Source organism: Anarrhichthys ocellatus, unplaced genomic scaffold, assembly GCF_004355925.1.
Source record: "Anarrhichthys ocellatus isolate YVR2014 unplaced genomic scaffold, GSC_Weel_1.0 scaffold5, whole genome shotgun sequence".
NCBI lineage: Eukaryota > Metazoa > Chordata > Actinopteri > Perciformes > Anarhichadidae > Anarrhichthys > Anarrhichthys ocellatus.
Window position 1 is genome coordinate 5,338,604 of NW_022280035.1, and position 24,325 is coordinate 5,362,928.

The window sequence follows — 24,325 nt, forward strand, 5'->3', positions numbered from 1 at the left end:
CATACCAGCCCTGTGTTTAGAATACATGGAAGAGGAACTGGTGTAAAACATGAACTGAACATGCAAGAAATTTCAGTCCAAAAAGATCACAAGAACAATATAACAATAATTCAATAAATACTTAAAGGACCTTGTAGATCACGTAAAAAAGTGAGGGATGAGAAACCCATATCTGATGTCAGAGGCCTAATAAAGAGTTTTAGACTAAATGTTCCTTCATTGATACTTTCCCAATTTCTCACAAATGAAAAGTACCGAGAACAAGTGAAATAGTATTTACAGGTTCTGAGACACACACACACGAGCATACCAATGTGTGTGACGTATAATGTAAAGTGAGATTCTTCTTTTCAAGCATCTTTTTTTTTTTACTATTTAGCCCAGAAATCTATTGGAGTAAACGTTTACTTCACCCCGAGAGACTGACATAGTAACACAAACCTGTGCTACTTGTGCACGAGGCAGATCAGACAGAACTAAGACTGCAACTCTGGAATTTTAAGAAACTGCATCGTGTTTTAGTAATTGTAGAAATTGGGTCCATGTGTGGCAGTGATGTCCTCGTAGGGTGCTCTCTGGTGCAGGTGAAGGGCTTTTTGTTTGTTTAGGATCAGGAGACAGAAGAAGGTGGTTGCAGCCTGCGAGCGAGTTCCTCCTTCACAGAGCGCCTTCAGGCTGAACGAGGCGACGCTGTTGCTCTGGCTCTGCCAAAACACGAGAGAGATGATTTAATTCATTCAACATTATCTCTAATCCTGCCCCGCCCGCCCTGTCCACTGGGGCTATAGATTTGAATCTGCCATTCAACGAGCAGGGACACTCCCTGTGTCATCAACATACAGGCAAATATAATATCTAAGATTTGGTCATTGGCGTTACTGTGATTCTAATACATGAACGATTCTTTTTTACGTCCTTACTTTTAGAATGTTCAGAAGCTTCCGTGTACGTCTGGTTATCATCCTCTCCTCAAAGTCCTGGCTGTCCAGCATAGACTGCAGGTTAAAAAAAGGACCGTATTTCAGTGAGTGATGCCGGGATTATCTCCAAGGCAGCATGGGAAATAAATTAGCACCTGCCATCTGGCAGACACTGTTAGATTTGTAGTTTGTTTACTGCACCGGCCATTTTTAGTCTAACTTCCTGCCCTGTTTCTATTTGTGACTGCGTGTGTTCACAGGCACCTGAGTGTGGAGGGAAGTTGACTGAGTCTCCTGCTGCACGTGAGACGGATGGACAAACATGGAGTCCTCTGATGGAAGCTCTGGATGTGAGAACTCTGAACTGTTGTCATCCTGACACGGCACAGATTACAAACGTGAGAACGGTAAAAGGACATCATGAATGGGGAAATGAATGACTTCTCTTTGTCCGACACGCTAATGCTTACTTGTGCGAGCTCTGAGTAATTCTCAGGTAGATTGTCGTTCATGCGATCGAGGTCGGTCAGCTCGGTGTTGTGTGTTCTTTCGGGGTCTATTGATGAATCCACGACACTGACGTTGCCTGTGGTGAGGGTGCTCGTGCCCCTCTGAACTGCACGAGACATAATTATGCAGAGTGCATGTCACAAAAGGCAGAACAGAGGACAACACCAGTGATGTGTTCAAATAGAGATGATAGTTCACTTCCTACCATCTTGTCCACCCTGACGCATCACCTCAACCTCCTCACGCACTACATACGATTTCACCTGGAAAATACTCTTGGCAAAGAGCTGCAAAGGCAAAAGTACATTAAAACGGTAACAGGAGTAATTTCAATTGAATGTTCGCTTCGGATTGATTCGTCGTTTTTAAGATAAAAGACCATCATTGCAGGGATTTGTTTATCTTTTTCACCTTCTTCACATGTGGAGCTGCTACAGAGGAACACGGCTGTGTAAAGAGTTTGTCCACACCGCCGCTCTCCTTCCACTGCATGAGCTGCAGAGTGGGTGGGGCCATGTCCAACGGGGCAACCAGATCGGAATCGTCGAGGAGCTGCCCTCTGATGCAGTCATTGGTCAGCTCTTTAGTCTGGTCCACAATCAACTTGCGTTTCCTCTTCCCCCTCTTCCTCTCCGAGTTCGCTGAAAAGAAACAGCAGAAGGTCATGAGAACGCTTGCTTTGAGTATCAAGAGCCCGCCGTTTGTGTGACAACTTCTTTTGGTTTGGCTCTCTTTGTACAGCAATGTGATCTGTGAGTTGAGGGAACACGGTTTGAGGGTTGTTTAGTTGCGCCTACGAGTGACGGTCACAGGTTCGAGTGCAAAGGCCTCGCCCTCGTTAGTGAGCAGGGTGGTCTGATTCAGTGTCGGGGTCTCCATCGCCGTTCTGTCACTATCTGGAAAACATATGGAATCTGTTCTGAGTCTGAATGAAACTATATTCCGTCTTGATGAACAAAACATAACACAATCCAATGCGCAGCTGTACCATCAAACTAAACTATGATCACAAAATACGGGCATAGCACTAATAATTATTAAACTGCTATTAATTAAGCAGCTGTTGAAATGGAGGTGCTTTGCTTTGTTAGAAGGTAAAACAGGATGTAAATATTTGAAATATGTTGAAATAATGATGAAACGTCACCTGGTTGATGATCGAGTGAGGAGATCTCTGGATGTTCATTGAGAGGCTCCTCTAGGACGAAGTCAGTGGACTCGGCATTATCACTGGAGATTGTCAGAAAGTCTACAGGGTCATTAACAAATAAGAGAATCGATCACTCTAAGTTTTGATTAAATAAAAGAACATAACAAGAGCAAATATATACAGCAGCAGAATTCCTTCAGATTGAAGACTTGTTTTAAAGCTACTCGGAGTAAATTGAAGACCAACTGTACAATAACTAAAATATGACTTGCTGATGTAGGCCGTGTTGTTGGAACTGCGTGCAAGCGTGTGAGCAAATCCAGAGTCTGGGAACATTAGTCCCTTATTACCCTATGATTGATGTTTTGTTATATTTGAAACTGCAATGTCAGAAAAATAGATATATTTAAAATGTTTAACAGCAATAAAGGCCTTATTTCTTTAGATTAATGAATGAAATGCCGTGTGAGACGTTTTAAGGATCCACAGGAACCCAGAGTAAATGAATGCAATCTGTAGCAAAAGTAGGATTTTGTTGCTACAAAGCAACACGACTGATGAATGAGTGCAGAGAGAATCTTTCTCTTATTTGATTATCATGATTTAATGAGCAGTCGGGCCATGCTATGTCTCAGATGTTATTTATTCTTTGTGTCCCAATTCAGAGGCTGGATCCTTCAAAGAACGCTGGTCCTTCAGAGGATGTGAAGGCAAGCTTGTATTTCTGCTTCGTCCCCAAGAGACAGTTTAGCCTCACAGAGATCAAACCTACGTATTGTTGCTCTTGTGCAGTCCCAGTCCCACGTGAGCAGTCAAATATGTCACAAAGTGCAAACGCCACTGGGAAACTGGGACATGTGCCTTCATATGAGTGCGGACATTTCCCTGAAACACATAATAGATGACTGGGAAACTGTACCAGACTAACTATAAATGTATCTATATTTAATTTCACTTTCTTTTAATGCCTTCTGATCCATGACATATTGAGGCTCCTAAAAAGAACAAACTGTGGAAAAATCCGTTTAAGCGTGTTATGACATAATTGGTCCCCAACGGCTGACTTTGGAGGATCCGGCCCCTGAATTGGGACAAGGCAATCTGGTGTATTGGCTTCACAAAATCTTAGTTTGATTAATTCACAATCACTACCGAGTAGGTCGAGTCCTCTATTCTCATCCCCAAAATCGTCTCCATGTTGACCGAAGCTCTGGAAGCTCATATCCAGCAGCCCATTCTGGTGGCTCTGGGACTCGTCTCCTACTCATCAGAGCACACAAACGGAGGAAATGTTTTTGTTATTGTCAACAAATCCCACGAAAAGACCAACCCCAACAATGCATTAGTCTGTCTGTGGAAATGAGCTGCGAGCACATTCATTACTGCAGATGTAAATCTTTAAAAGCAGGTAACTAGTGTATCATTTAATTCAGAAACTAAAAAAAGCTGAGGACTATAGTTTTTAGTAAATGTTACTCAATCAGGGGTGAATAACTTTTTAACATTTTCAGCTGTGGATTTACCTAAAGTCATCGTAATGAAGAAACATGTCAGCCGGTGCGACGGCGTGGCTGATTTATGTGTTTTTAACTTTTTGGAACGCAGTGGAGCTCGTCGATGGCTCAGAGGAATAACATGTATCAGGCTTTAAATTAGCAGGAATAAATGAATGCTGAACATACCAAATGGCATTAGCTCACATCAAATCAGGAATAAGAGAACAAAATGGTTCTTACCGAAATCCACTAAGTTCAGAAAGCCATTTCCAAAATCTTCTTTCAGAGTGATTTCCTCTGATCGACACTGGTTCAGTGAAAAGTGGTCCACAACATCCATGTTACTGGTGTCCCAGTATGAAGAGGACATAGTGTGGACACAGACACAATACTTATTCATCACGCTTAAAGGAACAATGGGTGACCCAAATGTCAACGAAAGGGTTAGCTATCACAATTTAAAAGACAAAATTATAATTTACCACATCAGTTAAGTTTGTAATCCAAGCATTAACACCTAAATGTGTCATGTAACGCATCTCTGAGCATCTTGAAAAGCCTGTTTTCAAATATGGTCACTTGAGAAGCTCAAGAAGTATATGCTTTTATATTGTTTATATTGCATTTGTGAATAAGCATGTGTCTTTTAAACTGCCACGTCTTGAGTGACATGTCTTAAAGAAACCTGCATCTATAAATGTCAGGTTGGGCTTCGTCGGAGAAGAGACAACGGTACCTCAGATGTGGCAGCTGGGCATCAAAGGCAGTGAAATCCTCGATCAGAGTAATTGCTTTTAGTGTTGCCTCGAGCCCCTCCACGGGCATATCTGTCTGACCTGGTGTGTTGAGAGACAAACGGGGCAAATAATATACAAACATATACTGCATTTAGAACTAGAATAGATAAGAACAGCACTCAGCGATTTACCTGAAGAGGTATTTCTTTGGAGCTTTCACAGGCATTAAAAGATCATGTTAAATAGACGAAGATGTCCTCAGGATCTTACATATAAGAACTAATCAGCTGAGCTACTATATTACTTCATGAATTCAGAGATGCTAACTTCTTTACCTTGTTAAGTGTGTTTAAAGACTTTTAGCTGCATAAATGTATGCCTGTCTCTGTCCTTTCGGGACTGTTTATTCTGTGTGACAGTTCACGTGAGAGAAACACCTCCCATGCATAATAACATTCTCTCTCTCCTCCCGAAATCAATTTAGTGGAGTAATTAGGTCTATGTCACCCTCTGGTGGTTATTAGGGAAAGTATTTACTGGTTTATTAGGTACAACAAGCACAAACTAATTCTGTCTAAAACAACAATCCTGCAATAAATCCAAGCTTTATGAAGGTTATGATGTTCAGTTGAAACTATTTTAGAGAGGCGTTTACTCAACTGCTTGATCATTTTGAAGGATGCAAAGTTTTCAACTTCAATGAATGCATCCACGTAGCCAAAGTTTACCTTTGCACCATAATTAATATTTTAGCAAGTCCAACGTCTCTAGAGTTTAAACAACAGTTGACACCGACAGCACAAACGGGGTGTTTTACCTGGTCTGAATGCCATTTTAATTTTAACCAGTGCTTCACTGCAGTCTGCGAGGAGATACTTTGTTTTCCTGGAGTAGATCCTGACCACACCGACCAGCAGATGACCGGAGGTCCTCAAGCCAAGTTTCATCTACAAAGATCACACATACATCTCAGACAGCACTCTTACACTTTAGCTCTAAGTTATTACATTATATTGGGGCTTTGTTGATGTGTTGTTTTTGTTTACCTTTGGGGAAATTATGTCTATGATGGTTGTTTCTAAATTACATTCAAATATATGGGCCTTTGTGAGTTTCCTTTCCCAGTGCGCTGCAAGCCAGATCTTGGCCAGAGGCCCCCGCTTGGAGGTGAAGAGTTGAGTGTAGAACATCATGTTGGTGGACCAGAGCTAGCTGTCACCTACAAACAACACAACACTGGCTGTTTAAACCCTTCCCATGTCTCTGATAATAATGTTATTCTATTTATGACATTAGAGTAGTAAAATATTCAGTCAAGCTGTTTAACTTAATGTTTGTGCCACTCGAGCTTTAACTTTTATGGTCAAAGTTAGATAACGTTAGCTAACGTTAGCTAGGAGGTTCCCTAAGCTAGCTAGCTAGCTATGGCGGCACTCAAATATAAGCAGTATTTTAAATATAAATAAAATTACGTAATATAACTTGACACAGTTAAGAATTTAGGTAGGAACGTGAAATTGCCGCTCCACGTAATTATGCCCATTTATCGGGCTAACCAGACATCAGCAATATTAAGCTTACCTTAACTTTAAAAGTGCCGCTTTTTGACATTTGGACGTAACGGTATCCAAGCAGCGACTTTAGCCACGCCCACCCGAAAAACCAAGCGAAGATGTGATGAAACTCTGCTGCTTCAGAAACACAGGTCAGTGGGACTAACCCGTGTACAACCAGGTTAACTAAACAAGTTGTCCATAGTTTAATCCCACTTATAATAATGCAACATTTAAACGGAGGGAGGTCATGTTAAGTAGTTCATTGTTTAATTTGTGGAGTGTTTGTCAAGCAACAACATAAATGGAGTTCAGGCAAACTTAATTAGGTTTCCTCCAAGGCTCTCTTTTGAGGTTTGATGCACTTTTTACAGGCACTTTTTACGAGTTGGCCCTGTACAAGAGGAACAACTAGTAGCTCGTGTAGCTATGTGAGGAAATGAATGCTGGCTGAATTCCACTAAGCTGCTTTGACTTAAGGGTGCGAGTATTGTGAACGTTGCGCATGCGTGCTTGCTGTTTGGCTGCCACTAGTTAGTAGTTTAAACCCACACTGGTGCAGCAGATAATAAATGCATGTAAAGTGGTGAGTCGATATATTGTTTGTAGTTTATGCAATATCTACGAAGGTGCAGCAGTAGTCGGTCATATTTGGGCTGTTCCCTTTTTAAAAGTCCTGCACACCTACACACGTGTTTTCAATTATCCTGTCTGTTCAGACTGGAAGTTGGGTGAGCTGAAACAATAAGTTGATTTATCAATTTTCCATTTGTGTGCACTAGAGGGCGGCATTTGATACATTAAGGACACCTGAACACACTGACTCATGCAGACCCGGCCACAGTGGGAAGAAACAACCTGTGCATTGTTGTCGCCATTAGAGTATTAAATCTAATTGTCACCTCTCATGGTGTGTGTTGTAGATAAACTATAGCAGAAGCTCAAGCGTGATGACACAGTGAACACTTGTACATAATACAACCCAATACAAAAGACTTGCAAATAAGCTGCTTTAATACAAGTAATAATATTTCATCTTTTGACTGTGTCAGAGACTTGTTTCTACTCTGTGGGACGGTGTTTTCTCATCCCATATTACAGGGCTGCAAGTTATTTTCGTAATTGGTTAAATACCATACTGGTTTCAAAGAAACTTTGATTTCCTTTGTTTTGGCTAAAATTATTTAAAACAACTCATCCTTTATCATAATAGTTGCTGATTATTTTTCTGTGGATTGTCTAATTGTTTCAGCTCTACATAATTAAAACTTCAAGTACATGCAGCATTTAAAACCATTGGTACGTCAGTTTTGTAAGTTTAGCCTGTGAAACAGATTATTTTATCATTTATTTCAGTGCATTCATCATAATTAGCTACGTCTCGATTAATGCAGGAGGGTGACGTCAAGATGAACCTGTCGGACGTGAATGGACTCCTCAGTCAAGAGGTAGGATGAAGATGCCTGAACACTCTTTCTTTCTCTCTTTTTCTCTCACACAAACATACTTAAGATCAAAACTTGTCCTCAAGTCACAACCGAGGCAGCAATGTCGGGCCAAGAATTATTAACATGACAAGATATGTGTTTCATGTTAACCGAGAGCCTTGGGTAGTGTTAGTGTGGCTGCACAAATGTGGCGGGTCCTGAATTTCAGGGAAGTGAGATACAGGATAAAGATATGCGGCACAATGTGTTTGAGCTTTCACTCTGTAAACTCCGCTGTCATTATCTTTTAAGGTGACTTTTACTTTGGATGCTGTGCAATGAGCTCTGTGATGGCAAAACGGGGTATTGGGTTTTCTTAACTGTTAGGTTTCCATCTGTTTCTAGAGAAAAAGCTCACTCAGTCCAAAATGAAGTATCTCTCACACAACAGTCACAATAATACAAAATAAAAACTGGGTGAGGAAAATCAATGCTTTAGATTTATGAGTTTTGAAAAATACCCAACTACTGTGTGTGCGCCCATGTAGGATTAATCTGCCAGTTTCTCTAAATGTTTCGTGGTTCGTTTTCTTTTAATTCCTTCTCTGGATGCAAGATCAATGCTCGCCTACTGGTTGCAAGTGAAAAGCATATCCTCCAGACTTAAAAATAAATGACTTTGCATCTTAGTCGATACTTCATGCATATTTTTCTTGGACTCCTTGCTGTCATGGGAGTTTTCATTTCCATTTTATTTCAGTTCAGCTCTGGTAGATGGAAGTATATCTCTTCAGCAGCAGATACACTTCATACTGTAGATGTACACATTTCAGTTTTGTATTTCTGAGATTTTAACTCTCTTTCTTATATGTGGTTTTGGATGCACATTTATATTATCTTCAAAAGGTTGGCAACCCCCCAGCTGTAGCTTTGCTGTCATCACAATTTTGGTCAGTGTGCTCAAAAATGCTCCTCAGAAAATGATGTCTCAGCGGCAAACACAGATAAAATAATGTTGCAATGACATGGAAGTGTTGCAGTGAGTAGTCTTTCACCTCCCTCACAGATAAATCATGTCCAATCTACCAAGTTAAACATCAACATCTCATTAACTGTTGAGAAGATTTTTCCTTTAATGGATGTCAGTGTTATACCTCTAACAAACAGATTTGTCTGTGTGACAAATTATTGGATGGATAGACAATTTTGCAGCTATTTAAGATAGTTACTTAGTGAAGTATAATGTGAAATATATTGTTGTCTCAGCTTGTGTTGATTTGACAACACTTTCTCCGAAGATGTAGTGTTTTGAGGGCATGCAGTACATATGCACATTTGGTTGTGTTGTCTGCAGTTGCAGTGTCTTGTGAAACACTAAAGCTTTTGTCGGAAAAGAAGAGGGGAGATCTGGAAGTGTTGCACACCAACCCAGGGATTTCAAATAGAGACAACACCCAAGGTGCTGCCAATAATGCCAATAGATTCCTTTGTGGAACATTAGATTGGCACTTAATTTGAACCTGGTGAGCCCTCAAGTTAATGATTAATGGGAATGTTCCCAAAGCAACACGTCGCTGACAGATAATTAATGAGAAAATCTCGTCACGTAGGTTTTTTTGTGGATCAGAAAAATGGTTGAAATTAAAGATGTCCTTCAAAGGTTGTGTTAGGTTTTTAAGAACAAAGGATGAGAGAGCCTGCAGGCCGCAGGTACTCTTCTGCTGCGAGCTTCTTACTGCGCACGCGCATCAGAAGAATGAGCTGGACCCGGTTCAAAATTAAAACAATATTTAATGTACTACACAAAGTTCACTTACAAACTGAATTAACTATCAATAGTAATGTTCTCGAGAGCAGAGACCACATACACGCATCTCCTCACAGTCCGGCGCGGCCAGTTAGCTGAAAATGAGAGCTGCAGTGATCTGAGGTAAACTCCCTAAAACATTGTCTTTTGTATCCCCTGAGAGTCGGAAAGTGTCCGATACTGTCATAAAACGTGTGAATGACCCTCCGTGGCGATTAGTGATTGGCTTCATTTGAATTCTGTCCCCTCCCATTATCGATCCCTTAGCAAAACATCTTGGACTCCTCCTCTCTGTCCTGCTGGTCAGCTTGGCATTTGATCGTCCCACTGGCCCCATCCTCCATTGATGAGGTCGCCTCCATTTGCTGCTGCATGTCTGACACCTCACTCAGAATCCCTATCTGACCCTCAAAACTATTCTTAGTGTTTTAATACCTACAGTGACTATACTTCTATGATTTAATACATTCAATGAGTTAATATACTGTAACATATAATATCCTCTATAAGTAAGAATATTGTAAACCTATAATACATTCCATATGGAAACATATTGTGACTAACATATTTATTATTGTAACACTTCTACTCGCCACTAGGGGTGTTATTAACTAATAATGCGTTTAATACTGAAATTCTCCACAGTTTCTTACTTTAATTACTCCTCTGCTATGATATGTGATGTTACTATTCTAATACCATTTCCTTGAATCAGAAAAGATTAAATGAAAGGATTTCAAACACTCTGAGCCGGCTTTCTGTATCTCCAGAAAAATCAGACCACAACAATTAATCACTGTTTTTATTTCTTTTGTAAATAAAGCTGCACCGGAATTGGTTTTGATGATGCTATCAACACTTAGTTTGTTTTTCTTTAAATGCGTACATGAAGCCACAAAGGACAATACCATTAAAAACGGAGAGCAGACTTAAATATAACAAAATGCTGTTTGACTTCTGATTATAGAAAACTAAATTGTCAGTCTTTTGATACATATTTGCAGGATCAGACGTGGGGTTTTTTTTAAAACGGACTAAAATACAAAATTTATTTATTTTAGTAAATGCGCATGAATTCTAAATTAAAAATAAGGAGTAGACGACGAAAAACAGCATAAATAATCGAATATGCGTTAGTTTATTGACACTTCTGTGTGTGCCTCTCTGTCAATTTATAATAATCAAAGACATTATTGAAAACATCAATAAGAAAATTATTATTTGTAACCAAGGACCTTCAAACATTCTCACAGCTAAAATCCTATTTACAATTGTTTGTCACCTGGACACAAAAAATACAACTTCCCCTCGTTCCACTTGGTTCCTGAACAGACCTGAAAACGTCCTGTGAAATGATGTTAATTAACAGGTGTCACTCATGTTGGTAGTTACTGCGTGAGTATTAATCTAATGTAACAACTAAGAGGTCTGAAGAAGAGAGGGGTCCCACAACTAACATGACACTTAAGGCTCCTCCAAAAGAAAGGGATCGATTTGTCTCAATTTCAGTGAAAATGAATGTGAACAAACATGAGGTGATGCTGACCTCTAGTTCTATTTTTTGTTAGAACTCTGTTTTGTCTGTCAATCTACAGTAGAATGGCTACATGGCACAGTGGAGCCTGTTTAGTAAAATGATACTCCAAATCTGTCAAAAATGGATTCCACTGGTGACGAGGACAAAATGTCCATAGAAACATTCAAGGCCATAGGGGGTGAATACTTGTTCATTTTGGGTTGAGTAGCACTTCACCAACCAGCTGTCCTTTGTGTGCTGAAACCTGAACAGAAGTTGATCTTAATTACACATTAGCCTGTTTGTCTTGTTATCGCAGGAAGCAACATAAACAAGTTGTTCATCTTCTTTACAATAATTCTACATCATTTTTTTTATTTTCTCACAATGTGTTTTGTTGAACGCTGAACGCTGTTTATCCCGACATGAAGCAGTATGTTCCTGCTGTATGCAATAGATGATGAGCTGCTTTGAAATGTCACTCTTTTGCCTAATTAACCTTGACGCCAGCAGGGCTTCTCATGTATCGTTTTTCTGCCCTTGAAAAATCCATTTAAATTGCACATTCAAATTAAACCGGAACCAAGCTGACACAGACGTAGGCATTAAGACATTTCACGCTTACATTTCTGTGTCAAATCTTCTCCGATGACGTAAAACCCAGTGTGGATTCTTTGAATCTTAGGCCTTTCTCAATGACTTTCATGAGTGACTTTTGGGACGGATGCCACTGAAGGTCCATGCAAGCCTGTGTTTTGTTATTCTATAGGTCTCGTTGACACTCACTCCATTTAACTTGTGAAGGCCCTTTGTTGTGTTGTATTCCCTGCACCTGTCCTGTCTGGTTTGCTTCATGAAAGAAGGAGGTTGTACCACTAGAGGAAATCAGCCTGTGGTTTGTCAGAGAGCTGGCTAACTGTCACCTCTCTGTATGTGGATTCAGTCAGGATGCAGGCGGTCCTTTGGGGTGTTGTCACATGACACGGCGCTGTATTCTCAGTGCAGTGCAGACATGCCCCGTAGCTCTCCTGCTGTCCATTTGAGAAGCGCATGGAGACGCTCATGTCCTTGTTGCGCTGCAAGCTTGATCCGAAATGTGCTTTGGGCTCCGACTGTGGACTTCCCCTGTAGATCCTCTGTCGCAACATCGTAGTGTCTCTGTAGAGACACTCGCGGAAGTTGGGCTTACACAGCAGGTAGACAATAGGGTTGTAGATAGTAGAAGATTTGGCAAACACGGCGGCGAAGGCGAATGCATCAGGAGGAACCAGCGTGGCGTCTCCGAAAGCAGCCCACATGGCCACGACAGCATATGGAGTCCAGGCACCCAGGAAGCCGATACATACTGCTACTGACAGCTATGGAGAAGAAACACATGCAGACACTTGTACATGGCTGCACACATACCGCAAAAACATGTAGAAGATTGATATCTCTTTTATTTAGTGGAAAAGTAAACCAATATCTATGGAGGCATCCTATTATTCCTTATTGCACGCACACACACACACACACACACACACAGATGGCTATGTACATATGTAAGTAATCAGCAAAAGCATTTTCATAACCTCAGAATAATTTAATGTCTCATATCCTGCTATCCTGCCAACTGCCAAGTCAGTCACACTAAAACGACACACTCATATCCTCTGACCTTGACGATGAGAGTGTGTGCATTGGTGGTCTTGGTCTGTGGTGTCACATGCTGCTGGACGGCCTGACGGGACCCCCGCACTGTCAGCAGAATGAAAGTGTAGGAAAGGAAAATGACGGTGCAGGGCAGTGCGTAGCAAAAAACAAAAAGGCAGACGATGTAAGACAAAGCTGAAAACTCGTGGTTCGGTGCCTGCCAGTCGATGCAGCAGGCTGTGCCGTAAGGCTCAGGGCTATAATGTCCCCACTGAGCCAAGGGCCCAACAGCAAACACGGATGCGTAACACCACACTCCAACGACCAGGAGGCGGGCGTGCGACGAGGAGAACTGGTTACCTGATCAGACAGGAGATGGAAAAAGATGCTTTGCAGCTATTGTGGTAGTTTCTTCCCCTCTCCTCAAATGAAATGCTTTGTTATGAAGTATGTTGTGTTGGCAACATCCCGCTCATCAGTTCAGTTTATCATCTACTCACCGTGGTTGGGGAAGCAGACTTTAAGGCAGCACACTAAAGAGAGGGCTGTGAGGTTGGTCAAGCTGCATAGACCAAACAGTACTCCGCACATGGCGTAGAGCTGACAGGTGATTTCTCCAAACAGCCACCTGTACACAAAGACGAGGAGGAAAGAGAAATGTGATGGATACTAGGCCTGCAACTAACAATCATTCAACAATCATTTTCACTGTCAATTCATCTGCTGATTGGTTTCTTGATGATGTCAGACGAGCAATCCAAAACCTAAATATATTTATATTACAATGATATGAAATAGAAAGGCACAACATTTTTACTATCAAATGGTTGCCAATTATAATAAGTACATTTTTCACTGACAAATTAATTTGATTCTCGAGATGGGAGAAAAAAATATAGAAAGACAAGAGTGACATGTGAAATACCGATGTGTAAAAGCCGATGGTATTGCCAATGGGAATAAAGAGAGCGTCATCCCAAGGTCACTGATGGAGAGATTGATGATGAAGAACTCAGCTGGCTTCAAGGTCGACCGCTTGTGATACGCAACAAGTAGCAGAATGCAGTTGCCCATCAGGGACAGAACACCTGTGAAACAAAAAGAGAGGGAGATTGATCTGGGCTAGACATTGCGCACCCTGTAGGGATTCGTCAGGCATGCACGGCGTCGGATCAACACAGTAGAGATGTTGTTGTTGTGTGGACTTACAAAAGACGCTGTAGAGTGAACCCATGAGGATGTCGTGCTCCTTGGAGATGGTGGAGGCAAACACAGCAGATGTGTCTGAAGCATTTCCCATCTGAAATGTTAACATTTAGCACACACACACACAAGTCAATTGTGAATAATGCAAATGATTAAAGAATTTACTCCACCGGTGTTGTAGGCTGAGTTGAAAACGCTCATGGGAGCAAATTAATTGAAATGGTAAATTAAATGCACTTTGAGAAGAGGGCCTTTCAAGTTGTCCGCCCACTCATGTCAACATTTACCACATTCACACTCGCATTCATACACTGATGGCAGAGGCTGCCATACAAAGTTTATGCCCATCCAGATAAACTGAAGCTCATTCACACACCGATGGCAATTTAGGGTTCAGTATCTCGCCCAAGGACAGTTTGACATGCAGACTGGAAGAGCCGGGGATCAAACCGCTTATCTTCTGATTAGTAGACGACCCGCTCTATCTTCTGATAGACGACCCGCTCTATCTTCTGATAGACGACCCGCTCTATCTTCTGAGCCAGTCACAACAAAAGAAAGAGAGCTAAATTACAGCTGCAAACGCAAAACCACATTTCTCCATTTTTGTTCTCAATGAATCTAAAATACTATCTACAGCACAAGACGTGTTTTCTTACTATCACTATTGTGCAATACTTTCAGCCTAAAGCTGCAGAAATTGGATGGGAAAGCTGCTTTCATTAGAATATAATCCTGTGCAAGAGACGAGGACAATCCGTATTAAATAGAAATATACAAAACATGATTGACGGATGGGATGAATTAGAAAGATTGTGCCTTTCGGGATTTACTACAGGAGTATGAGATGAGAGATTTAGAGCTTGGGACCCAAACACAACGATTAAGATAATATGGGCTCAAATTGTGACGGAGAAAAGATAGTGAAATCGCAATATTGTGTCCAGCCTTCAGATGTTTACACATGATGCAAGCAGGCCACACACGCATATATGCAATGCCAACAGATTAACTTTTAGAATAGAAACATGAGTTTTCATTCTACCGAGAGAACTGACAGACGCTCAGTGATTTCCAAGAGCTCCAACATTAACCTAATAGATTGTTAGAAGAATCGAAATAGTGTCCTCTCTGCCCCAGTCGAATCATGTCAGAAGCACTCGCGCTCTTTGCAATGAGCCATACACATACGCGAGGCAATTAGTTTCTTCTCGCTCTGCCATCTGCAAACAGGATGATGACTGCTATTCAGTACGCCACTTTGCAAGATAGAAGAATGAAAAATCAAATGGGAATCGGGGAGGAAATGCAGCGTGCAGGGACGAATGTGGAGCAATTCATGAAGTGCTATCAGAGGTGATACAGAGGCAGCGTTGACTCTCAAGGCCAATCACGCAGGATAAAGAACTAGACTTCATTACTATACAAGTCGGCATACCAGTCAATGACAAAATGTCCACTGAGATGTCGACACAACTACGCATTCTGTTATCAATAAAACAGATTTACGATCAGATTTGTTAAAGCCCAGTACACACAGTTGCCCGTTTATCAGGTTCACTTCGCTAACAATAATGCAGTCCAATAGAACAGTTTGCAGCAACAGTTTGCTCTGTCAATACTATTTTAGAAACATTTTTTTGTGGGTGCATGTTTCTTGAGTGATAAGCGTCCTGTACAAGAAACATCTGCACACTCGGATCTGTGCAAAAGATGATTTAGCTCATGCCAGCTCTTGGACAGAAAACCTCACGCCTGGAAGATTTAGAGCTTGCATTAGTCAAAATAACTTTTGCACAGATCTGAGTGTGGAGGGACACTTCCCTCTGAAGTGTGCTCGTCTTTAAGCTGCACCACATCTGAGTGAGCAGTATTTCCCAAATTTTCTTAAACCATCCCATACTCTAGTATTTAGAAAGCAGTGTTGCATTGAATCAGTATTGTTTAACAACTGAATGCATTAAAATGCCTGTCAACTATGCCTCCATCTGACTTTTTCAGTTCCGATACCTGGGCTTTGGGTTACTGACACCAGTGTTTAATTAGCTGTGTGCCATCACCTCACTGTGTGGAAGTGACTGGGATCATTCTCGCATGTGTAAGGCCCACTTAAACACTTGCTGTCGTATTTTGTAAAACAAATTGTACATAATGCAATTTAAATAAATGCATAGATGTACTGAATTGTTATTTATCAAAATATTAGTGTCCGATACCAGATCAGCCTATTGTCCCCGATAGCGATCCAGCTATCCAAACAAAACCAAGACCACCCTTAGCCACGTGAGTGTGAAAGCGAGAAGGAGGACGTAAACACGAAGAGCCGGAGAGAGCTTAACCAGCTGAACTATGACTTTGGTTTCGCTGTGACAGATTAAGTATTTTCAGAATGGCTGAGCTGTGACACTAACGTTATCATGTCTCTGAGCCGGGCTGAATAACTTTTCTGTCCAGCTGTGATTAATTGGATGCCTTTGAGACAGGGACGTTGACCTCCAGATGATGATGTAGGGTGGTAAACAACATATCGCTTGCTGACCTGGTTTATGTACTCTATTATTTAATTTGCACCTCATCCTCTCCTCCATCTGTCTCTGTGGAGACATCTTGTCTGTGTAATTTACTGGGGAAGAAATTTAAATTCATATTTGTGCAGTTTACCGCTGTTGTCAGCGTGACAAGTAATTTTGAAGGTTGTGAAAAAGCTTCCCTGCAGCATGTCATCGAAATTGTGAGATTAATTTGATGCCCCTGAAACTGGGGCTGTCTCAGAACATTTAAATGGCTGCGGTCCGAGGAGATAAGTGGCCTTTTAACGGCAGACGGGCATGTTGGGATGTCTACATGCATGAGCCTATGAGCAGTGACGATCCCAAGGTCAGAGGGTTTACCAGATTGGCAGCCAGTGGATAGCTCAATCTTTGAGTTTAAATCTGATTTTGTATGTGTGTGTGTATGCACGTATATATGTGTGTGCGTGTATGTATGTGTGTGTACATATGACATTGCCTTTCCTTCAGCCCCCTATTGTGATGTTACATTCACACCCAGCCCTCAGAGTTTGTGCCTTTATGACATTATGAATCATAAAGCATTTGTATGTCTCGTGTGTAAAGCGTCACATTGTATCTTTTATGCTTGGGTTGATTGACCTACCACGTCCCTTACGCATTTACACAGTTTTCATTGGTGCATTTCAAGGCAATAATGAACATATTTAAAAAAAAAAAAAAAAAAATGTATGCTCTTATATGTTAAACACGTGCTAACAAAGTCACTTTGCTTGCTTATTTTACATAGCTTTTTGTTTGTTTGCAACTAATAAGTTTTCCACTATAGATTAATCTGCCAATCATTTAGTCTCTAGAAAATAGAGAAACATCCTCATCACAATTTCCCAGAGCCCAGAGGGATTTCTTCGGATTGCTTGTTTTGCTCAACCAAATGTCCAAAACCCAAAGATATTTCGTTTACTATCACAAATGACAAAGAAAAACAGCAAATCTTTACTCGTTTTTTATCGGAAACGAGCAAACGTGTAGCAGTTTTGCAACAATTACTCAAACGATTTACAAAATTGCTGCTTCATTTTCCTTTGATGTGCTAATCAATTGATGGACCAATCATTGCAGCTGTAGTCCACATTTTTTTGTACTATTTGTATCATTTAGTATTTTATTAAGCGTATGATTCACTGCATTGTGCAATATTTAAAAGCAACATACATGACACACAGTGTTGCGGTGCGACACATCCCCTGAGGGCCCTGTGTGACCTTTAGTGAGATGGAAGCGGTCTAAGGACTCACCCTGCTGTGTGTAACTGCCTCCTCCTCTGAGTGACTGACAGTGACAAGTGATTGCCATCACGGTTCAATATTTACACTGTGGTATAGCAGCATGACAAAGAGCCGTTGGAGGCAACTCTTTCAAATGTTGCATGACATGTTCTTACGTAATCACCAGTGTGATCATGTGATATAAATGTCTCACTAACAGTTCACTCACACTTGTGTTTTTTGCTTTTCCTGCACCGTGTTCTTTAACATGTGGCGTTGGCTTGTTGCAAATTAGGATCTGAACTTAACAGTTAATAGACATGTTGATAATTTCCTAGAAATAAACAATTTACAATATCAACTTTAAAGTAAAGAGGAGGACTAAAAAAAGCATTACGGTTAATTGGATTGCTTTTCATACCCCGATGCTCAATAAACAATCAGAATATCATGTATAAGATGCTATAAAGTATCTGTAATTAATCAGACTTTAAAATGTTAACACAATTCTGTCACCCTAGTAAGTATCATCATCATCACTCCACCACAACTGCTTCCCCTTCGTAACACAAACGTATTACATAACCGCAGTCTGATTGAGTGTGGGAAAGAGAGCATCTCTGTGTGAATGATGGGTAAGTGTCTTGCCTCCGACAACTGTTTTCACTTTGACTTATTTGACACTGAGCTTCAGTTGAAGGTCATTCATTTAGTCATATCACGTTGCATCCACTAGAAAGACGTCGTACTCTCACTCTGGCATCATAATCGATCACTGTCAACACATATTGATTCTCTGTTGTGAGTCTCGAGTCACAAACAAATGAATCGCTCACATGTGTCTGTGCAGGTAAGAAGAAAAGGCAGTTCATGCATTCATGCACACATCCAGAAAAATACTGTGTGGTAAGCCGCCTGTGATCAAGTCGACAGGTTGTCTTGAAAACGGTCAGCACATCGACGACTACGACTAAAAGATGATGAAAAGCAGTCGCTTCTTTTCTTGTCACAGAGAGGGATGATTGGTGACCTCATCACTAATCCCGTCGGAGATCCCACAAATTGTCTGCGGTGTCTGTGCCTTAATTTCATCAGCATTACAGCCAGCACAATCCGTTTTTCACTTCCTTGAGATGGTTTTTGAACCTTGACTGAATGTCCGTCAGTAACACGTCCCTTTAACACAACCAGATGCTATCATTTCAGAGGAAGACTTGTAAGATAACAGCCACTGTGAGTCACAATAAACTAGCAGACCTTTGCACAAAAAGAAGTAAAGAAAGAAATAACAGAATAGTTATTTCTTTGAGAGTCGTGTCAGTTGCCAGCAACCATTTGAAAACAACATCAGTAAAATTTGTAAGATGAAACAAAAGGCATCATCAATTATCCCGCATTTTGTAATTGTCTAATATCTTTGTATTGCACTGGAAATAGAAAAGACACCCCCACAGCTGTGCTGCTTACCTTCCAGGGAGGAAAGGCTTGTCCTCAGTTAAACTCATGGAAGCCAGGTGGAGAGCAGGACAAAGAGAGGAGAGGAGCTTGGCCAGCTACCGTCAGGGAGACAGAGGATGAACACACACACAGAGAGGGAGACAGAGGATGAACACACACAGAGAGAGAGAGAGAGAGAGAGAGAGAGAGAGAGAGAGAGAGAGAGATCAGCATAATACTGGCGAGCTCTGAGTGTCACTGATGACTCAAAACACCACTCCCCACCCTATTTCCTCTATCCATCGCTACTTTCCCACTATACTTATCCCCTACACTTTGATTTGCTTCTATGCTTTGGATTATTCACCTTCTTTAGACATGACAATCATGCCTTTAGATGAATCCTGCATGTACGGTGGGCTTCCCCAAATCACTTTCTCACGGTTGACTCATACACGGCAACACCTATGAGCAACAGGTTTGTGTTCATACTTTTGTGTTCATAGGATTGTAAGGGTGGCAATCAGAACCTGGAGGAGAGAAAAATCTCTGTAACAATGTCATGGTGGATTTTTTTTTAAAATAATTTCAAACATTTTGATTTTCTCTCTGAATATAAAATTGAGAATATGAATATGAAAGCTAAAAGTGAGAAAAATTATGATTGTAATTTCTTATCGTGTGACTAGACAGCTTATGACTATTTTCATCAGGGTCCTAATAGTTCACAGTGAAGGAATTGAGCTGCACTGATAGTTAATGATTGGGCTCAGTGAATGTCCTGTTGCTATTGTGCTCATGGTAATTAATGATTGTTGGAATGCATTGAGAATTACAAAATGTTTGATGCATGATTTGCGACTGGAATGAGATTTCTTAGGTTATTGTTCATAATTCAATATGACAGTGCCATCCTCGTTCACACAGTCAATGCATTCCTGTTGGGAAGCATTCGAACTGCACCTGAAGCGTTGTGTCATCCTACTTTATCATACTCACCCATGCAGTTTGCCCGGAGCAGCGCCGCTCTCACACTGACAGTCATGGAAAGCTGCTTAAGGGAGTGTGGGCTCGCTCGCTGAGCCGAGCCGAGGCTGCGGCGCTGCCAGAAGGCTGCATGGAACAGTGCTGTCAAATTAATACCTCGGTTCAGGATGCTGTTCCTTCTCAGGCTCTTTTACAGATACTTAGTGTCACAGCCAGTGGTCTGCTGTAGTGTGAAGTCCCTACAATGACTTATTGGTGATGACATAGGCAGGAAATTATCAGAACTCGTGGAAATTATGAGAGATCATGTTGAATCATGAGGGCAGTCACTTTCCCTCTGATCATAAAAACATGGTGGAAGTCAATGTTTTAGGTTTGTCCAGACTAACATATCTCAACAACTATTTGATGGATTGCTATAAAACTTGGTACAGACATTCATGGTCCCCAGAGTGTGAACCCTAAAGACTTTGATAATCCCCTGACGTTCCCTCTACTCTAACCTGGAGGTTAACATGTGTGGCTTTGAATTAAGTTTCTCGACAACTATTGGATGGATTGCCAAATCATTTTGTACAGACATTCATGTCCCCCTCGGGATGATTGTAACAACTTTGGTATTAATTTGAGCCATCATCAGTTTGAATTTATCTAAAAAATGCTTTGGTTTATAATGAAATTCCTGCAAAACTAATGGCATTCTCTTCAGCTGTGTTTTGTGCTAGCAAATGATGCTAGCAGGCTAAACTAAGACCTGAACATGGTAAACACTATATCTCCGTAACATGCAGACATTTTGCAAAAAGCACAAATGTGCTTAGGAACGGCAGCGACCACGGCAAGCAGAAAACCATTTCTCCTGCCCTTGAAATTCAGTGCACTGGTGGTAGGTGAATGAATAATATGAACACAAATTATTCCAAAAATATGCCAAATTAATATGAATCAATTTTACAATATCTGTTGTCAGCAGCTGCTTTAGACTGTATGAAAAGCTTCTCCTTCAGTTCATTAAATCCCTACAGCGAAGGCAGCGACCTCTGAGTGGAGATGTGCAACAAAAGAGCTCAGTGTGTTTCGCCCGATTGAATTACATGCAAATGACACCAGGCAGCTACAAAATAAGCACACCACCTCAACATACGTGATACCTGGAGCTCATTTATCCTGTGAATCACAGCCTCCTTTCCAACTTTTTACCTGCCGCGACAGCGAGTGTTTGGTGTCTGTGGACAGATTTTGCGATCGCTATAGTGTCGCAATTGTGCAAGATACAATCACGGACCTTTACAGGTATGTATATGAGATCCGAATGAAGGTCGAGTTCGAAGATGGGCATGGTCCCGAGCAAGGGGGGCGAAGGGGCCCCACCTCTTCATGCCCCTGGCCCGATTTGGCTCCGTGGCTGGTGTGATCCCATCGCAAGATTTAAATGGTCTCTACTTCTTGAAATGCATTGTGGCAGTCTCAGTACTTTCATTTCCCACTTCCCAATTAATTTTTTGCAGAATTTCCTAATTCCTGAGTTTAGTGAAGGGGTTATACCAAACACCTGTTGCGCAGGCTGATAGAACTGGCTTCTAATTAAGAATTGAGAGCAGCTTGGTGCATTTCCCCTCTTCGCGTATCAGGGTGTGACGGCGTCCTTTCTTTAGAGCTTGAGAGAGGTGGAGAGTTGCACACCCAGGGCATTCTGATCCTTCCTCGACTTAATTACCTTATTTCAGCAGATATTTCTAGGCAGAAACTCAGGTATTTAGGCCTTTTGAGAGTTCTTTGCTGTCTTAACTTTTCTGTTTGGGGGTGATTCTGAAAACCCACTGTACGCTAAACAGCAGCCAGACAAAGAGGGCGATAAGCTGGTGAACATATTGGAGTCACTGAATGTGACTCCGTAACTGCTGGATGTGTAAATAATCAATAAGCTGTGAACTAACAGACTTCATCCCTCAAGGCTAAATTATACAGTAAAGCTTCTGGCTATAGAATTGTTCGGACTGCAATATGACTAATTGGCACTGCTGGAAATTTTGCCAGTGAATAATTTGAATGTGAATGTAGAATAATGAACGTCTTTTACAGATGAGCAAATTTTTCCCAGGTTTTTAATGTAGCAACTGTCCCCCTAATTTGGGAATAATACATTCTGCCCAAACACATGATGTGGAAAAGAGACACTGAGAAGAGAACATTTGAGGTATTGGTGAAATAACTGTCAAATCTAGTTGATTTCATATTGGTAATCTTATTTAAAACAACTTGTATCAATTACATGATCTGATAGGTCAGCAGTAACCCTTTGCATAAATAAAACTTCAGTTGACTTGATTCTGTTTTTTCGAGCTGTAGACATAGCTGTTACATCCCAAAACTTAGTTAATAAATGTAATAATGGTTGATTCAACAATAATAATTAGAGGACCACTTGACCACTTTCTTAAAAGTCATGGCATTTGTCGGGTACGAAATGATTAGAAATGCTATAATCGTAAGCAGAGGTCACAGACGGGTACTTTTGATGTACTGTTAGGTGTTTATTTTGGGCTCCAAACTTCTCACAGGTTTAGTAAAATAAAATGTCATCTAAAATCTAGTGTTACCAGAAAATACATGATTTATTGTTTTTCACTGTTATTATGGAAGTGACTGAATTTGATATGATTTGTTAGCTCTTCTTGTTGCCCTTCTATTGGTTCATCATTTAGCTCTCACATCAGGCATCAATGTCTTAGCTTCTCTGTTTTTGTAAGAGAGCGGCTGAGTTTCAAAGGAAGACAGAACAGATTGAAATGGATTCTTTGGTTTGGTTAAGGAAGCAGCAAAACTAATGAAGCAGATGTAAGATTTGCTGTGTTCTAGGTTGACGTCATTCTCACAGTGAAACACCGACTCACAAAGACTCGTAAAGACCAACAAAGCGGGCTTATCAATATCCTTTTAGAATATCAACATCTCTGTTGACACTTTTTCAAAGTAGGACGGAAGAGGACGAGATCAAGAGGCTCATTACATGAATGTTTCTATGTCAATGGGGTTCTTCTAATTTTATGGGGGATTAAACTGGATTTAAAAAACATTGCGACTCATGAAATGAACAAAGCTTGATTATTTAATCTAATTTATCGAATGATTATTTTCATAATAGTTTAAACCACCTGTTTAGGTTAATCTTTTAATCACTGAAATGCCATAAAATACATAAAGATTACCGTCAAGCTCCCAGAGCCCAAAGTAATTTGTTATCTGTAGCTTTAAAGCAACGCTTAACTGGATTAGTTTGACATTTTAATAAATACGCCTTTTGGCTTCCTATCCAAGGGTTAGGTAAGAAGATGGATACCACAAAATATGAAGTATGGCTCTAGAGCTAGGAGTCCAACATATCTTATGTTATGTTATCTTCCAACATAAATTTGGTGTTTACTCTTTCTGTCTGTCCTCCTTTTCCTGCCTGCAATTGCCGTCGCTATTATTCACCACATGTCTCGGGTTAAATAGTTTTTATACAGCAGTGGGCTCATCTCCCACATAGCTGTGAATTGAATGGTTGTTTGTCCGATATGGGGAGTGGCTGAGCAGGAACTACAGTAATGAGAACTGTGCTCAGCTGGCCTTATAGATTTATGGAGAGAGAGAATGAAATTTGGGGCTCCTGTGCTGAAGTCCCCCGTGTCTTTCTGTCTCACCTTGGCAATAAGGCAAGTTTGCAGTTTTCCTCTGGCTGTCCTCATGAAAATAATATTTTGAAGGGAGACTATAATTTATATTCTGCATGAACATAGCTTCAGTCAAGTCAAGCCTCCCTAGTCCCCAGCAGTCAACAGTATTATTGCTTCTCTATTGCTCTCTTGTGGTTTCCCCACTTCTCTGAATCAATACCTCTAACCGCTAAAGTAAAACATGACTAGTTTCTGATATGCAGGGTTAGACCAGAAGTTATTATTATAACTTTTTAAATGTATCTATCACCTGTTGTGTGACAAATCTGTAAATATACATCGTCAACATGAATAGAAATGTAAACGTGTTTATTGGATTGTCTTTATTGAAAAACCTTGAAATTCAGCTTGAAATGCTGACATATTATGTTCAGTTACAATCAGAATAGAAACGGATGCTCAAGAACTGAAATCATATAAAAACATAATATATTGTATACTTCTAGTCTA

The 24,325-nt window shown here is 40.7% G+C and overlaps 3 protein-coding genes across 4 annotated transcripts in view; 1 reads left to right on the forward strand and 2 right to left on the reverse strand.

Annotated features, from left to right (window-relative positions):
- Positions 1-26: 26 nt before the first annotated feature.
- On the reverse strand, positions 27-6,003 carry rad21l1 (RAD21 cohesin complex component like 1). The gene is made up of 13 exons (XM_031845597.1): positions 5,860-6,003; positions 5,631-5,760; positions 4,813-4,912; positions 4,317-4,420; positions 3,733-3,840; positions 2,578-2,679; positions 2,228-2,326; positions 1,842-2,071; positions 1,636-1,717; positions 1,391-1,536; positions 1,185-1,295; positions 921-995; positions 27-704 (listed from the first exon to the last, which is right to left on the reverse strand). Exons 1-13 carry the CDS (start codon positions 6,001-6,003, stop codon positions 519-521), a joined length of 1,617 nt encoding a protein of 538 aa, XP_031701457.1. The 3' UTR covers positions 27-518.
- A 459-nt stretch (positions 6,004-6,462) lies between these two features.
- samd10a (sterile alpha motif domain containing 10a) overlaps positions 6,463-24,325 on the forward strand; it is a 40,009-nt gene continuing 22,146 nt past the window's right edge. The window contains exons 1-2 of the mRNA XM_031845002.1: positions 6,463-6,518; positions 7,761-7,814. The gene's annotated coding sequence lies outside the window, so the exon portion shown is untranslated. The remainder of the gene's footprint in view (positions 6,519-7,760; positions 7,815-24,325) is intronic.
- opn7d (opsin 7, group member d) lies at positions 10,456-19,284 on the reverse strand. 2 transcript variants are annotated; one of them, XM_031844999.1, is made up of 6 exons: positions 19,200-19,284; positions 13,958-14,048; positions 13,674-13,836; positions 13,249-13,376; positions 12,774-13,108; positions 10,456-12,474 (listed from the first exon to the last, which is right to left on the reverse strand). In XM_031844999.1, exons 2-6 carry the CDS (start codon positions 14,046-14,048, stop codon positions 11,992-11,994), a joined length of 1,200 nt encoding a protein of 399 aa, XP_031700859.1. In that variant the 5' UTR covers positions 19,200-19,284; the 3' UTR covers positions 10,456-11,991. The 2 variants fall into 2 exon arrangements, with proteins under 2 accessions (XP_031700859.1, XP_031700858.1); XM_031844998.1 differs by lacking the exon at positions 19,200-19,284 and having other exon boundaries at positions 13,958-15,207.

Excerpts from the sequence above, each read along its gene's own strand:
- opn7d (XM_031844998.1), bottom strand. The coding sequence starts at position 14,063 with ATGTTAACATTTCAGATGGGAAATGCTTCAGACACATCTGCTGTGTTT. Across the intron at positions 13,837-13,957 it reads TTCACTCTACAGCGTCTTTT|GTGTTCTGTCCCTGATGGGC; the intron begins GTAAGTCCACAC and ends TTTGTTTCACAG. Across the intron at positions 13,109-13,248 it reads AGTCTGCTTCCCCAACCACG|GTAACCAGTTCTCCTCGTCG; the intron begins GTGAGTAGATGA and ends CTGTCTGATCAG.
- rad21l1 (XM_031845597.1), bottom strand. The coding sequence starts at position 6,003 with ATGTTCTACACTCAACTCTTCACCTCCAAGCGGGGGCCTCTGGCCAAG. Across the intron at positions 4,421-4,812 it reads GCCCAGCTGCCACATCTGAG|TAACATGGATGTTGTGGACC; the intron begins GTACCGTTGTCT and ends CTGGGACACCAG. Across the intron at positions 2,327-2,577 it reads CTCACTCGATCATCAACCAG|ATAGTGACAGAACGGCGATG; the intron begins GTGACGTTTCAT and ends TATGTTTTCCAG.